Source organism: Trachinotus anak, unplaced genomic scaffold, assembly GCF_046630095.1.
Source record: "Trachinotus anak isolate AG129_WGS33_773 ecotype Australia unplaced genomic scaffold, CSIRO_AGI_Tana_v1 ptg000007l, whole genome shotgun sequence".
NCBI classification, from domain to species: Eukaryota; Metazoa; Chordata; class Actinopteri; order Carangiformes; family Carangidae; genus Trachinotus; species Trachinotus anak.
The window spans coordinates 25915911-25933331 of record NW_027273858.1 but is presented as its reverse complement, the minus strand read 5'-3'; the positions used below and the strand labels follow the sequence as shown (position 1 = coordinate 25933331).

Sequence of the window (17421 nt, the reverse complement as noted above, 5' to 3'; positions counted from 1 at the left end):
CTGTGATCCCACTGATGAAATATGAAGAAACTAGCAGGCAGCTATTGAAGCTAATGATCCTAAAGTACAAAAAATAAACAGTTCAACAACAGTCATCACCTGAGCAGAGAAGTATTTTCAAGTTTACAGGCTTATTTATGGGCCTGTCATCAGTGACCAGTCCTGTTAAAATATCTCTTATCTCTGACCCAACACACGCCCATGTCAGCAAGTAGAGAAGTACTCAGATCCTTTACTTAAAGTAAAAGTAACAATACCACCAAGTAAAACTTCTCTCTCATGAGTAAAAATGTTTGCTGAAGTAAAAAGCAAAAATACTTATGCAGACGGTTTCATTACATCACAGTATGATAATAATAATGTGATGATATACATTACAGTATATCATCACATTATTATTGATGGTTGAACCTGAGGTCACTGCAGAGAGGTCTGCCATGAGATTTGACTGGAATGTATAATTACATTTCACTGTCAGTTGCTAATCCAATGCTTGTCTGTGGCCGTAGACAAGTGTCATTGAGGACATCCATTACACTATAAAGCATACAAGATACAAAGAATGTCTTACACCGAGGACTTGTTTGTTTTTCTGCTTTAACCGATTTTCACAGAAACCCAGAGCAGCGCGGTCTAAGCCCTTAACCCATAGGTTTTCCCCTTTTTTGTTTTCCTTTAAGGAGCATTAAGGTTGTTATGATGAACTTATTCAGCTCAGTCTGACAGTATCATAAATATAACGCTGCGTAGTGTTTACACTGAGGGAAATATTTCAAACTAGACATCATTTTTTATGGCCTCGCCATTTCATCAGATAATCTGGCAGAGAGCAGTGAAGGGAAAGTGACCTGTATATATACCAGTGAGCTAATGAGGGGATGAGGGAGGAGGGAGGAGGAGCAGGTGACTACAGGTGAACAGACAGCAGAATTAGAACATGTATGAACAAGCAGCTGGACTGAATGAATGACAGGATGAATGAGCAGACTGAGCAGACAAAAGTGTGACGGCCCAGCAGGTGAGTGAGGTTAAAGAGTTGGAACTGACTGTGTCTGCACTACAATTAGATTAGATGACACATTTGTTTAAAACTGTATTTTCATTTATTTTTAATTCTTTAAAATAAACACTGATTAATTTCCAGATTGCTGCGAGGATCCTTGTTACTGTGTGCACATGCGGGTACACTGTGCCTCCTGTAGGACATCTTGAGCTGACACTCATGCACATATGCAAATAACTTAAATCTGCATAGAAGTCAGACTGTATGATTCAGCAAAGTAGCCCAGACAGATGAATTCACACACAGACGCAGGCTGGACCACTTTTCCTTGTTGTTGTGCAGCACGAACACCCTGAGCCATGATTCATTACCTCTGCAGTAAATACAGAGCTGTATACACACAACAGCAGAGTAAACATAATTTGTGAGTAGAATCTAAACAGCCTCAGAAACCCCTCCTCCCCACAACACGTCGTACAAACTAGTTCTTCTCTGGAATCATTTCTCTTAATTTTTTTCCTTTTTATTAGTGAAAAAACACGGTAACCAGAAAGTGACAAAGATGACATTGTGACGTGACATAGTGTGTAAAATAACATTTAGTGGTGAAGATTGAATTATGTTGGATTAGGTTGTGGATAGTGTGTGTGTGTGTGTGTGTGTGTGTGTGTGTGTGTGTGTGTGTCTGTGTGTGTGTGTGTGTGTGTGTGTGTGTGTGTGTGTGTGTGTGTGTGTGTGTGTGTGGGATGTTTAATGACAGTGCATCATATACTGTAATCATAATCATTTTAGTGATAGTAGTAGTAATAATAATAATAATAATAATAATATAACGAATAACTATTATATGATTAACTATGTCACTAACATAATAATGTAATAGTAAAATATTGTATATTCACATATTTACATTACACGTATACATGCAGACAGTATCATAATAATCAATAATGAAATGTTAATATATAATAATAATATAATGTATGTTATATATGGTAATAATTTCATAAAGTGTAGTAATAATAATAATACAATTTAAAAAAAAAACTGTATTCATGTAGCAAGGGGCCCCAGCACAACCACCCAGCACCGCCATTGGGATCCTGAGCAGCAGACAGCTGGGCCCCCTCTTCTTCCCTGCAGTTAAGGGCTTTTAATTTGAACAGACCTTTATTTAGGGCAACATTATAATTTAAAAAATATATATAATTTATCTTAATACAAAAAAGCTCCACTAGTGGCCCCTAGAGGCTGTTACGTGCATCGCAAATCCTGCTGTGAATCAAAGCGTTGGCAGACCCGGCAATCACACTGAGCTGCTGTGATTTGTTCTGTGTGTGCAGGTTTCCAGTGAGAGGACAGTGTGTTACTAACTTGACCAAATCAATAACAAAGAACCAGTCGTATCTCTCACTAGATTTGTCTGTGTTTTGAATTAAATGAAACTGAATTCTTTCTAACAACTTAGACAACATTGCTTCATTTCTTCGTGTGATGTGGTTTAGTGAACACAGACTGTGTGATGATCTGACTGAGTGACGGTCTGTGCCTGCAGCTCCACTCTCCTGTTCAGAAGGCTTTAAAGAGCTGGGATACTATAACGGCTCAGTTTCCCAAACGGACTCAGGCTCCTCCTGTCTCAAGTGGACAGACTTCCCAGACTACGTGCGGCAGTACCCCGGCCGAGGCCTTGGAGACCACAACTTATGCCGAAACCCAGACCAAGAGGTCAACCCCTGGTGCTTCTACAGGCAGACCTCTGGTGCCATCAGCTGGGCCTACTGCGACTGCGATCAGGGTGAGTGAGGGGGGGGTCTCCAGGTAGATGGGGCTGCTGGTTGGGGGTGATAGGCCAGGTCGCAATAGGGGTTACTGACAGGTAACTGGAAAAGTGGCAGAAGCTGACACAGCTACATTGATGGCTGCATCTGGTTGACAACAGATCAGTGAAGACAGCTGAAATTTCCCTTCATGTAACGTACTGTTTCTCTCTTATTTAAAGCACTATGTGTACACTCAGCATACTTTTACTGACAGCTACCTCTGTTTCAACCTGCAGTCTAAAATTTAAGAGCTATAACCCACATTCTCCTCTTAGGACGGCGACAGATACAATCAGCTTCCATTTTACTGCATCAATCCACTCTATCTTTGTGTGATTTTTTTCTCCAGTGTATTAGAATAAGTTTACTTGTGGAAATTCTTCCTGTGTCGTGTGCAGGTGCAGCCCGATTGGTGGGGGGGTCATCAGGCAACAGCGGGCGTCTGGAGGTCTACCTGAATGGCCAGTGGGGGGCAGTATGTGACACACACTGGACTGACCGCGATGCCAGTGTCATATGCAGACAGCTGGGACTGGGGTGAGGGCAGTCTCACACACTCACACACATTTCTTTGGTTTTGGACATTTTGTCTGAAATGCTGCTACATCTACAGGTGGGGGCCTCATCACTCTGTTGGTGTACAGATTGTTACCCACAATGTTCTGGAAGGTGACAAACAGCTTCTCTGGTTGGCCTCATGCCAAATATTGTTCCTTGTGACTGCTCTGACCCCGATCTACAAATAAATGTTGAGGAAGCTGTGACACCGTCCCCCTGATCTGATCTCTTATTGCAGTGGTAGAATGTAGTACATGAGTACAGTACTGCACTTCAATACTATACAATGTTTGAGACACTTGTATTTAAGTCCAGTTCTTCTGTTTCTGTTCATTTCGGAGGGAAATAAGAACATTTTACTCCTCTACATTTACCTGTCAGCTACAGCTGCAAAACACCTGATCTTATAAAATATGAATGAAATTACTTTACAGGAAATTCAGTACTTTAAATTATCTCCATTTCAACCAACTGCAACAGTAAATACTATTTACTGTACACACTGTTGCCGATAGATGTTTTGATCAACTAAAAGGTCCCATCACTTGTTTTGATATGTTTATACTGTGACCTCATCAACTTCAGAGTAGAACCTGAAATCCTTGTTATTACTGCTCAGTGAGATCAATGAGTGATCATGGTGTAGCTACAGATATGAAGCATAGAGCCACTGTAGCTACACTATAACCCTAATTAACATCGGGCTATGGAGGCTACAGAGACACCAATTCAAGACCTGTGACTCAGCTTGACCTGCATGATGTTTCTGGTGGTGGTAGGGATCACAGCATGAAGCTAGATGAATAAAGGCTCACTTATCTGACACACATCTAATAAAAACATCTCCACTGCAGCAGCAGTCCCTGATTCATAAGGACAGGAGGAGAAGGAGCAGTAGCCTGGATGTAACTCCTGTACCATAGCTGTGCATCAGAAAAATGACTGAATGAAAACACAGTCAACACCACAGGACTCATGTTAATCCCCTGCATCAACCATAAAGCCAGCTCCAGTCACCATAGGTCACCGAGGGTCGACACAGTGGGACCTCCGTCCAATGCTCATTGACTTTTCTCACCCCAGGCTTAAAGCTCAATAAACTGAAGGTGATTACACCACTGAGGCTGGACCTTATAGACTTTGGAAGTCACCAGCTGTTGTCAGTGAGCTACCACTGTTTTCTGTTTTCTCTGTGCAGTTCGTTGTGGCTTCTTCATTGGCCTTGTATGATGTTTGCTTTGTGTGTGTGTTTAAAAGAGGAGAGTCTCTCTGTGTGTCTGTTGTCCGTGCAGTGAGATCGGTACAGCCCTGCAGCATTCCTACTTCGGGCCAGGATCTGTCTTCCACTATGAGCGCCTGGGTTGCCGTGGTAATGAGAAATCCCTACTGGAGTGCCGGAGCCGGAAGTTCATCACCGGTGACTGTAACCATGGCAATGAAGCGGGAGTGGTTTGTGCTGAACCTGAAGGTGAGGCCAGGGTGTCGCCTCAGATTTTATAAACAAAGTCATCACTAACAGATCAGAGCAGACACACACATGGCACGTAGCTGCTCTGCTGGACATATGTAAACAGGACTATAGGATTTTGTGTTGTTGGCATCAGTTGGTTTTTTTTTTCAGAATAGTCTCAAAGCCCAAACTGCCTCAGTCTTCAGCTTTCCTTCAGCACCTAGTGCCTCAGCACCTAGTGATAGATTATAACCCAAACTGACCAATCACTGCCACCCCCCCCCTTGAAAACAACATCTGTTCTCACTGTTTTTCAGGTACAGTAGGTTGTTCCAGCATCTTGAAGAACCTGTCACTGTTCGTCTGTGGATTCAGTCTGTCTCAGTGTCTCTGTCTCTTCATGTGGTCCCAGACTGTTGAGATCAGGTCTCTGTGGGGACCAGACCAGCTGCTACAGGCTCATTGTCCTGCTGCAGAATGAATCCAGGGCTGATCAGACATCCTGACTGTGTGATGAAGAAGAATTTCAATATCTAAAATGTCCCAAACCTTTGCACAGTACTGTAGCTGACTGAAATACACAGGCGAGGGGACGTACAGGTCTAAGAGAATGTACCCACCAACACAGAGACCCAGGGTCTGAAATCTTTCCATAAGCAGCACCATATTTGTTCAACATGAATATTATTGGCTTTGATGTTGCTTTGCCTTTTGTGTCTCAGGCACTGGCATCCCTTTGAGGCTGGTGGGAGGCCTGGAGGACTTTGAGGGCCGCGTTGAGGTGTACCGTGATGGCAGGTGGGGAACCATTTGCGACGACCTGTGGGATGACACTGACGCTGAGGTGGTGTGCCTACAGTTGGGCCTGGGGTAAGAAGATCAAACTCCCATCCTCACTTGCGTCTCTTCTAATCTGAATCTCTCTCAGTGTGGTGGTCTCAGTGAATACAGAGGCATCAGAGTCGACCTGCACACAGGCACACGAGACAATCAATAACCTCATGTATCAATATACTGTGACAAAACTACCTTTTAAAACTTTAACTACCTCCATTATTAGTTAAAGTTTGTTCTCCACTGTAAGTAAAGCTCCATTCAAAATTTCACTAAAGTAAAACAATAGAATAAGTTTCAGACAATGTACTTCAGTTTTAAAAGTAATAGTAGTGATCATGCAGAATAGCCCTTTTCATACAGTTATTAGGAGGCCTAGGACCAGATCCACTCACGCAGGTGTTTCAGAGGAACGCAACATTATAATGGTCTGTAACCTCCATCAGAGGTTAAAAACAGCCTCATTTACATTTGTACATTTTGCTGTCACACCATGTTAGACACACCTGTATGCAAAGGTTTGGAACGTCCTGTACAAATGACGTATTGTCAATGTTTGAAGTGAAATTAAAGTTGTATGTAGCTGTCCCACATGTCTAAAAATAACTAGACCTATGTTATATATTGTGGTTGTCTATCAGAAGCATCAAAATTTAATTTTGTCCAGTTTTAAGTCCCATTTTTAAGATGAACTTTTTACACTTTGGTCGTTTTCAACTATATATTTTAACCAGATGAAGGATTTTTGTCATCGGACATCTGGATTTTAAGTTATCAGAGAAAAAAGCTGAGTAAATGTTAGACAGCTCAGCTCCCAGCCCCTTAAAGACGTCCGGTGTCCGCCGAACAGCATCGGTGAATCACTGATTTCTAAAGTGAAACTGCTGTATTCGTTGTTTCTACTGGTTTAAATCTGCTGGTCTGTTAGTTATGGACAAAAGAACAATTCTGTGGATAATTCAGCTGCAGGTAAAACCTTCCTGAATGCCTGGTTCATAAATTATACCCTTCCATGACGTCTCTTGTCCACTGTACAGCATTGGCAAAACTCTGACTTTAAATGTGAAACTGCTTTATTCTGCGTTTTTAATGGTAATAATCACAGATCATATCTTGACTTCCACAATTCCGCTTATCTGCCCTTTCTTAATGACATTTCCGAAATTTCAAGCTAGAAGTGCTTTGATTCCTTTTTGATTCCTTTTTATACTGTTGCACCACTAGATATATAAATATATATAAATATTTAAATTTAGTGTAGAAACCTTTGCATACAAGTGTATATTTAACTGAAACTGAATCTTTCACACTAAACTCTTTTTTAATATTGACTGACATAAATATTTGTCAGTGTGAAGTCTTTGTTGTTGTGATTTGATTTGGCCAACACTGTTCTGTCTGTGCTGTGCGTCTGCTGTGGTGTGAGAGCATTCAGATGTGCAGCTCCGAGTCCACAACTAATTTCCCTATGGGGACAATAAAGTCTATTCTATTCTATTTAAGAAATGTTAATGTAACATTAACCAAAACGTCAAACGACCGTGAGATGTAATGCAGGAATATATTTCAGGTTTTATTAGTTTTTTATTCCACAATCCAAGCAATAACACATCCTGGATGTATTATCATGCTGTTTCTAAATTTTAACTATGGTTGGCATCTTTTTGTATTGCACTATTGCATGCTGGGTACTTTTCACACTGGGTGTTGATTTTTTAATATATCCACAATATAAACTGAGTAGAAGAACAACAACATACACTTTTCAGTATAATATTGTAAACTATCATGTGCACATTGGCATAAATAATAGCATCCATCCTCATGGTATTAATAAAAATGTGGCAGTTTTGGGTTTAACTGACCTTTGTGCTACATATAAAAGGTGGTGTTTGTTTGTCCTGACCGACAGGGGGGTGGCCAAAGCATGGACATGGGCCCACTTTGGCCAGGGTTTTGGTCCCATCTTGCTGGATGGGGTCCAGTGTACAGGTAATGAACTGTCTCTAGAGGAGTGTCCTCATAACAACTGGGAGCAACACAACTGTGACCACATGGAAGACGCGGGGGTGTCCTGCAACCCACACACAGGTCAGAGCCTGCAAAGAGACACACACTGACTCACACATTCAGATTAGAAGACACTGAAGCAACAGTCCTCTAGTAACAGGCATCACTGTGAAACGTAGATGTGCTACCTCAAAGACTCTCTGTCGATTCTATACATCAGCATATTAGCATTGTGTTGCCATGCTAGTGTTAGCATTTATCTCAAAGCATGAGGAAGTACAGCCTCACAGAGCCATTAGCATGGCTGCAGACCTGTCACTGTGTTGGTCTGAACATGGCAGTTCCTCCATGACACTTGTTCCAATTTGACATAGATGACCTCCACCTCTCTCTCTGTGCACACTGCCGTCCACAAGATGTCCTTTAGATGTAGATGTGCATGACTCCCCCAGTGTTGGGTCATGCACTTTTTCAGTAGGTCTTTTGCAGCCCTAATCTAGTCTGTGCATTCCTTGCTGTATGTTAACAATCCTACAGTTAGTGAGACTCCTCCTAGTCAGTTGATGAGAGGCAAAATGTCTTCAGAAGTCTAGTATGTAAATGGTCTGCTTATATACTGTAGCTGATGGGACAGCCATCAGAGGCAGTTTGGGGTTCAGTGTCATGCCCAAGGATGGGCAAGGACCAGAGGACCTGGGGATTGAAGCGCCGACCTTCTGATTAGTGGATGACCTGCACTACCTCCTGAGCCACAGTTGCCCAGTTTCCTTTGACTAGATATGCTCTGACCTCGTAGACTGAAAATCCTCCAGACATGTGATTATGATTTGAACGGCACTAAAAGAGAAGAGTAACACCAGCACTCAGACAGATAAGGTTAGTCATGCACTCCCTGAGCATGAAATCTATACAGTTTGAGCATTTTCCTGTGTGGTTGCAGACGGTGCAGTGCGACTGGTGGGAGCAGACAGTCACTGGGAGGGCCGTGTGGAGATTTACCACCAGGGAGAATGGGGCACTGTGTGTGATGACAACTGGACCGAGCTCAACGCCCAGGTAGTGTGTAGACAGCTGGGCTTCAGGTCAGTGCACTACTACATCTGAGTCAATACACCTTTTTGCCATATGAGCTGTTCACACATGGGACTCAAAAAGCTGGGACAGCTACAGCTGCTGTTCATTGTGAATGAGACCTGGCTCTGCAGCTCTTAGAAAGAGGCTTATGATTATTCATCCATCCATTTTTCTGTCTAATATCTCGGGCCCAGTAGCAAGGTAGCCCAGATCCTCTTCTTCCCAGCCTCCAAATACTTCCCTCAAATATACTGTAGTATAAACCCTTGAGCATCTGCAGAGGGGTCTCTTCAAAGTGTCTGTGCCTGGATTACCACGGCCCATCAGGCATCCTGACCAAATGCCCAACCACCTCAGCTGGCTCCCTTCAGTGCTAAAGAGCAGCAGTTCTACACCTTCCTTCTCCCTACACTAACTACCTACTCTTTCCGAGGATGTCTGCGCTCCTCATCCGACTCTAAGAAACCCTGCAAGAGAATCTAATTTCGTCCTCTCAAATTTGTGATCTCATTCTTTTTTTTGTCAGGGACCTTGATTATTGTTGAGTGTAGGGATGTAGATCAAATTGTGAATCAAATTCAGAGCAGTTCTTTCTCTTGGAAAAAATGAATGAGGTAAAGAAATGACATGATAATCTGCCATGACATATTTTTCTGTAAGAAAAAAGACCACAGAATCAGCACAGTCAACAGGATTCTTCCACTGGAGAACATGATTTGCCTTATTTCATGTCTGCTCACTGCTCAGCTCACCATGAAGGACCACTCAGTTCCTTTATTTCTGTTTGAAGAGTGAGGAGGCCTGGAGGAGGCTCGAGTGAAAACAGACTGTCCTTCACGTTTTATTGGACTGACACTTCATTAGAAATCTGTCAGTAATTGGATGCTCCCCTCTGAGGCTGCATCACTGCAGTTTTATACCAAAATAATTACAAAATAATTTCTACCAGGCATTCTGGTCATAATCATTATCTCAATAGTTACATAATGAAGAGAAACAAATAGTGAATAAAGTAAATAAAGCCTTGTTGTCTTATCAGTGTCTGAGCAGAACTGTGGTTTCACAGATCTGATCACAAAATACAGGTTTTTAATGAATGTGTGGATCCTATTCAAACTGTTTGAAGGGAAATATGCAATTAGATATTTCACATTAACTTTCATCATGTTTGAGAACATCACTGCACCACTGCGCTGGCAGTGGTCGTTTTCATTAATTGAGCAAAGCCAAACTCCTGGGTTTACATAGGTAAAATCTGCAGACTGACAGGACAGCTGATCCATCTGACCTGACGTCACTTCAGCTGACGGGTCAGAGGACATGTCTCAGTAAAAACATCCTCCTCCTCCTCATGTCTTACATGAGAACGACTAAGATGTGAACTTGAGACACAAGAAACACAAGGAAAAAAAGAGAAGCTCCCCATGAATGACCCTGAACCACCACAGCATACTCACCATTTTGTTACATATTATATTGTGTAAAAGACTGACAGTTCTGCCTGTGGGTGGTGTTTCAAGAAAGGTCATTTAACCATGTTTGATACTTTTAATGTTTAATTGCAGATTAAGTGAATCGCATTTGGAGAAATGCTTTAACAACTTTGACACAAGCAGGACCCAGAACTGTTACTGTGGGACAAAAAATAGACTGAAGTGATTTTTTTGCTGGAGGCCCAGTGTTCAACAGACAGACCAACCATCCGACGTTACAATCAACAAATCTGATGATGATGATGGTTAACATCACCAGCTGATTTGCTGATTGTTACCTTCAATCAGAGGATTTCAATCAATCGGAATCAGCCCATAGATGCTGACACAGAACTTGCAGTGGTGCATGGCTGTAAATCTCTGATCAAATGAATGAATGAGACAAAAACATTTGACTGCTGAATTAAAACAAACAAATTGACTCATATTGGACTCATTTTTGCCATATTATTAGAAACATATACACCAGAGATCAGTCCTGTAAATCAACAGCGGTGCAGGGTTTTTTGTGTGTTTTCAAAAAAATTTCATAACTAGAGAACCAGCAGTTTGAGTTTTTAAGTTAAAAGAAATCCTCATTTGTATCCTTCAAATTCTGGAAAAAAAATCTGTCCAAATTATATAAGTTTCTGTTATTTTGTTATTTCTGTTATTTTTCTGCAACCTAAATAAAACACTTAGCAAATCTGGGTATTTGCACAGAAGTATTCTTCTCATATTTACCAGTGTTTTTGTGACCAGTAAAATAATTGTGCATAAAAGATGATGTCTTCTGTGGTCGTGTGTACAGGGGCCAAGCAGAAGTGGCCCCTGATGGGGTGTATGAGGAGGGTCGTGGGCTGATCCTGCTGGACGAGGTGCAGTGTCAGGGAACAGAGGCCAGTTTACTGGACTGCACCCACTCTGACTGGGGCCAACATGACTGCTCCCACAGTGAGGACGTAGGCGTCCGCTGTGAGAGGGGAGTCGATACCAATGAGATACCAGGCTTGTTGCCTCCTGCTGGTAAGTACACACATTGTACTGAAGAAAGAACTTTTCCCTCATAAACCTGCTGGCATCTGAAAACCTCATGATTAACAATCACAACACAATAACAGGAGTTTTCCTGTGATGTTTGTTTGCAGGCCCTCTGGTGCGTTTGGTTGCTGGAGAGAGCAGGAAGGAGGGGAGAGTGGAGGTCTTCATTAATGGCCAGTGGGGAAGTGTGTGTGATGATGGCTGGAATGACGTCAGTGCAGCCGTAGTTTGCAAACAGTTAGGATTCACGTGAGTATGATTACACCCTCTATACCCTCTCTGATATTTTTCTTGAGGAAAGTGAGACAAAAGCTCATGGCGCCTGCAAAATGGAAGGAAATTTCATGGAGATCTGTGCAGCTTCACAAGGCCACAAGCATTATAGAAGACTAATGTGCAAGTGGAAAATTTTCACTTGATGGTGACACAAGATGATTAGTCAGGGACCATTAAAATCATGTGGAAATACGAACTAACAGAATAGTTCAAAGGAAATAAAAATAGGTTAAACTAGAACTACAGCCTCACAGTTGAATCCCTCCGCCAACCAGCCAGGTGTCAGGAAATATGGTCACAATCTCCCCTTCCTGAGTTACACTGTTTAATAATGGCCAGAGGTGTTTCTGCAGAACATTATGGTGTCACATTGACATTGACCTTTGACCTTTTGGATATAAAATGTCATCACTTCATTTTATCCTTACAGTCATTTGAGTTAAATTGTGTCATAATTAGTGTATGAATTTGTGAGCTATGGCCAAAGCCGTGTTTTGTGAGCTCACAGTGACCTTTGACCTTTGACCACCAAATTGGACAATTTCATCAGTTCATCCCTGAAATGTTTGCGCCAAATTTGAAGAGGTCCCATCGAGGCGTTATTGTCATACCGCGTTCACAAGAATGGTACGGACAACCTGAAAACATAATGCTCCAGCTCTGGCCGGTGCCAGTGTGGAGGCATAAAATGTGCTGTTTCACATGTAATAGGTCTTGGCACCTTAAAAAATAAATAATAATAACTACAGTACTGTGTGTGCTTTACGAAGACATAACATGGCTTGTACAGGACTAGCTTAAGTCAGAGGCCATCTAGGTGTTTGCTTAGGAAACCACCATCTGGAGGGCCACCAAAGAGGAGGCAGACTCCTGGGCTACTTTTAAAAGTCTGTCACTGATGTCCAGCTCACATTGTTAAAAAAACAAAACAAAACACTGTACCTAACAGCTGATACTGAAGCAGACTTTAGACAGGCTATAGGAGGACATTCTGCTGACTCACAAAACCTGCTGTTCTCTCATGGTTTGTTCTTTTACACTGCTGTGTAAGAATCACGTATGAGTGACCAGGTTACTTATGTTCAATGCAAACATTATGATATACATATCTACACTGGGATAACTCACAATCAGGATACAGATAATTCTGTATGTGTGCTGGTGTGCCTTTGTAAGGAGTGAGTTGGTCGATTCAATGAGACACGAGGCTGCTCTGAAATGAACATGATCACACAGGAAGCCTCTCACCTGTAAATCCAGATGTTTGCACCTGGAATGACTGTGCTCTGTTAAAACACTGAGGGAGAGAGTGACTCACTGAGCCAATATATATATATATGTAAAGCTAAATATATGAAGTTAGTTCCGGTTGTAAAACAGCAGCAGTGAGGGAAGCAAACAAGCAGCTGTTTGCATCTGTTTCAGTGATATTTAGAAGGTGACCACATCTGTACAGTGCTGCTGGTAGTTTGGCATTTTTAGATCCTGAGGTAAAGTAGTGTCTGTTTAAATCCGATGGCAGAATCATGCGGTGATATGAAAAGTCAGGTTATGTTCTGAATCATAGGGTTAAAAGCAGGATGATACATAACAGGGACTAGTGGTCATGTAAAGATGCTAAGTGACAGATGATGTTGATGGTAGGACACAGAACTGAAGGTGGATAATGTTAATGTTCAATTGGAAATAATGGCAGCAGTATTCTATTTTCTTTCAAGATAAAAAAAAAGATGACATATAGGAGAAACATGAGTAAAACTAAGCTTGCTGTCAGAGATAACACCCCAAAGGTTTCTACGACAGAATTTAACACTGAACCTGAGGGGAGAAGTGTGATCAGTGGTCCTGTGATAACAGCATCTCATTAATCTCAGTTGAAGTGAAAAATGTTTTGTGAGAGTCCATTTTTTTAACATCTGTAAGATAAGATTGTATTTTCTCAATTGTGTTGTGTTGTTGGAATCAAAAATGAAATAGATCTGGGGAAAAAAAACTGATGTGGTGCTTTTGACCTTAAGGTACTCATGACAATGAATAAGCCAGTTCAGTTCATTACAACCTTTTTTATACCTTTATATGTCACAGGTTTAAGATAACTGGACCCAAATGCAGACAGAATAAAAAGGGTGGGAAAAAGGTAATTCAAGAATAAAAAAACAACCGACAAAGCAGGCAAAGCTGAACTAAGAAATGTCAAGCAAATAGAACAAAAAGGAACAAGTAATAATGCTGTTGTGTGTCTGTGTGTGCTGTCCTCTCAGCGGCACGGCTAAAGCTCGATCCATGGCGTACTTCGGTGAGGGTCGGGGTCCCATCCATCTGGATAATGTTCGATGCTCCGGCACAGAGACATCCTTAGGCCAATGTGCAGCTGTTGGTCAAGATGGACATGACTGTCGCCACAGTGAGGATGCAGGCGTCATCTGTGATTACACCTTGGATCCTGTGAGAGACGGTGCCATGGCGATGCAGACCTGTGGCCTGAGACTCAATAATCAGCGTCGTCGACGCAGGATCATAGGCGGAGATAAGTCACTGAGGTTAGTACACACACACACAACTCAGTGAAATGTGTTCACACACACTCATCAATATGAGTTTGATTCACTGTCTCTTTAAGCTCCTGTAGAGCCATGAAAAACAAACATGTTATTGTAATAATGTGTGTGTGTGTGTGTGTGTGTGTGCGTGTGTGTGTGTGTGTGTGTGTGTGTGTGTGTGTGTGTGATTTCAGAGGTGAGTGGCCCTGGCAGGTGTCTCTGTGGCACAGGTCTCAGTCTAAAGGAAATCATCCTCTGTGTGGAGCGTCGCTCATCAACCCCTGCTGGGTCGTGACCGCTGCCCACTGCTTCAAGAGGTTGGAGACAGCTCCCTCTAATGGTCACACATCACACAACTGAAAAACACTGATGTCACACAGTCTTTGTTTTTTTCATTAATGACGAAATGATGAAAGTGAGGTTTTTCCTGGGAAATAAATAAACACACAAAACCAAGTATGAAAGTCAAAACCATATGTTTTTTAATTGAGTCACTCAAATGTTAATTACAAATCCAGCCTACTCACTTGTATTCACCTTTTTGCAGCATTTTAATGGTTATGACTTTCTTTGTTTTCTGCCAAAAGGAAAGCCGTCCTGAGCTGTCTATGAACACATTAATTGATGGGCATTTATTAAGACTCTCTCTCCATTTTTTTTTTTTAATTTGCTCCTCCAGATTTGGCAGAGACCCAACCCGCTACGTGCTGCGCCTGGGTGACTACCACACCGAGGAACAGGATGATTTTGAACGCACCTTGGCCCCTGAACGCATCGTCATCCACAGAAAGTATCACAGTCAGGGCTGGGAGTATGACATCGCCCTGCTGAGGCTCAAAGGCACAGAGGGTAACTGTGTGGCATTCAACCCTCACACTGGTGCAGTGTGTCTGCCAGAGCCGGGGAACAGGTGGGAGAAGAGGCCTGCTGCCTGTGTGATCACTGGCTGGGGAATCACAGGTAACTTCACTGCTTGGATCATGACATCAATAAAATAACTGTACAACTTCACTTTGTTTTTCATGGGGAACTTTGCACAGAGTGACAAACATATTTTGCCATTAGTATCTTAAGCCAGGTGAACAGAGTCATGAACAGTTTAATTCCTGTATATCGGTCCAACCCTGTCACCTAGAAATTTTACTTATATTCTAATTTGCAACAGCATATAGGTTTCCAATATTAACCAAAGCACCACCTTTCCCTAATATTTAAGTAGCATAAACCCAACAACATGCGATGCTGGTTGGTCTCAGGACTTTTGAGATGCTGCATGTAGTCACTGCACTAACAAACCATTTCTTATTTGTACATTTGTATTTCTGCATGTTAAATAAACAAGATGCAACATGGAAGCAACAGCCTTGAGAGTTGTTGTTTTTCTTCTGTCCAGACTCAGAGTACTCCCGGACTCTGCTCCAGGCCTGGGTCCCCCTGCTTCCAGCCTGGAAGTGTAAGAAGCGATACGGTGACCGCTTCACCAGCCGCATGCTGTGTGCTGGGAGCCTGTCAGAGCGCCATCGCGTGGACAGTTGCCAGGGTGACAGTGGGGGTCCTCTGGTTTGCCAGGGGGAGGGGGGCCGTTGGGTGCTAACAGGAGTCATCTCCTGGGGTCATGGCTGTGGTAATCCCTCCTTCCCTGGGGTGTACACCCGTGTCAGCAGGTTCCTACGATGGATTGAGAAAGTCGTCAACAAACCCTACAAGAACTAATGATGCAGGATAAAGAACACTGGTTATTCAGTGTTGTTCAGTGGCGTCAGGGCTTGTAGCAGCAGGTGTGGACTGGTAAGAATTAAGCCTCTGTGTTGTGCCTCCTGGACTTCTACACTGAGCTCTTCAGATCATTTGTTTCTTTTCCCAAGTCACTTCAGAAAGCATGTGAATGGCATTGTATAATATTCTAACAGTGTGAATTCATTACCATACAGTAGGGAACACCTGTGCTGTGTCGTACTTAAAAGGACCATGATCGGAGCCAATGAGGAGCACACAGGGAGTGGTAAAAGGATGTGTTATAGATTTTACATTTGCTATATGTGCCTGTTTCTTGCACCTCTTCATCCAACCAATCATTCCTCACTCACTACAGGGTTTTTAAAACAGATCTGTCAACACAAAAGCACTAAAAAATGTGATTTTATTAAAGGAATCCACAGTGCTTTGCTGACCAGTCAGATTGTATTGCCTCACAATACCAGACTTCCAGTGGTGTGCCTGGAAAGCTGTTAATGTGGAGGAGCTGCAGTTTGAAGGTACAGCTTGTTGCTGTATGTGGTTTGGCTAAGCTCCCAAGCAACTGTGAGGCCACATGGAAATGCATATGTTCATGGCTGCATAATACAGCACTTTGGGTCCAAAATTTTGGACCCATATTGGACCGGAGAAAAATCTGTCTGAGCCCAACATGCATGATTAAATTTTGATGTATTAAAATTTTGATACATGAAAAATTCATGCATGCGCTATTCTCCAACCAGAATAGTGCCCATCCAACAGAGTGTAACAGAGAAAGACATTGTCAGACTTGAGGAGTCAAGTGGACCCATGAACTACTGGATATATACGACACAGTTAAATAGTGCTAAGGACCTCTACTGGGTACATATGATACCGTTAAACAGTCATATAGCAAGTTGAATGACATTGCTGAATCACAGGTCATCATTATTATTCATTATTGTTATTCTAACCATTAATTATATCGTTGTTGCCAAATGTATTTCTGTTTGCTAAAATCAATTACTAAACTAATTACAGGTCTATAAAATAACATTTACTGGCAACTACTATACAGTAAAAAGTGTTAAAGGTGCAAGTCAATTGACAGGCTGTCTACATGTGGCTTAGAGAGGCTTATAACCAAAGACTGAGTTATTGAATTGTGGTAATTTGCTTAACCCTAACTATCAATGGATAACTGATGGTAAGGGCCTTAAGGTGGGTCCTGCCGTGTTACTTGTTCTTTAGGCCCTGTCTTAGAGAGGGCCCCTGTGTAAAAGCAACATTTCAGCTGATATTGTGCTTACATGGTGAATAATCCTAAAATAATTTGTACTTGTGTTTGGATGCGCATAAATGGGGAAGAACAGCACGTTAATTTGATTTGACTTTTTGCCCGTTACAAATTGAAAATAGCATGTTGTCAGTGTGCCCACAGTTGGAGCTTGTCACAGCACTTGTACATATTTCTCATCAGTATTATAGCTATTATGCCACACTGTGTGTGTGCAACTGTGGTGTTTACAACAGTGTATATTGTGTTCTGTTCTGCATTGGCCAATGCATTTTTTTTTTTATTGTTGTAATTTATTTGGAAAAAACATCAATGTTGACTTTG

At 42.1% G+C, this 17421-nt stretch overlaps 1 protein-coding gene across 1 annotated transcript in view; it reads left to right on the top strand.

Moving 5' to 3' along the window:
• Nucleotides 1-17421, top strand: part of LOC139623403 (neurotrypsin) — a 22613-nt gene extending 5192 nt beyond the window's left edge. The window contains exons 3-14 of the mRNA XM_071481637.1: nt 2559-2801; nt 3225-3363; nt 4677-4852; nt 5557-5704; nt 7581-7759; nt 8619-8760; nt 11036-11250; nt 11373-11514; nt 13803-14081; nt 14276-14398; nt 14761-15041; nt 15475-17421. Coding sequence (XP_071337738.1) covers nt 2559-2801; nt 3225-3363; nt 4677-4852; nt 5557-5704; nt 7581-7759; nt 8619-8760; nt 11036-11250; nt 11373-11514; nt 13803-14081; nt 14276-14398; nt 14761-15041; nt 15475-15794 — 2387 coding nt within the window. The 3' untranslated portion in view covers nt 15795-17421. The remainder of the gene's footprint in view (nt 1-2558; nt 2802-3224; nt 3364-4676; nt 4853-5556; nt 5705-7580; nt 7760-8618; nt 8761-11035; nt 11251-11372; nt 11515-13802; nt 14082-14275; nt 14399-14760; nt 15042-15474) is intronic.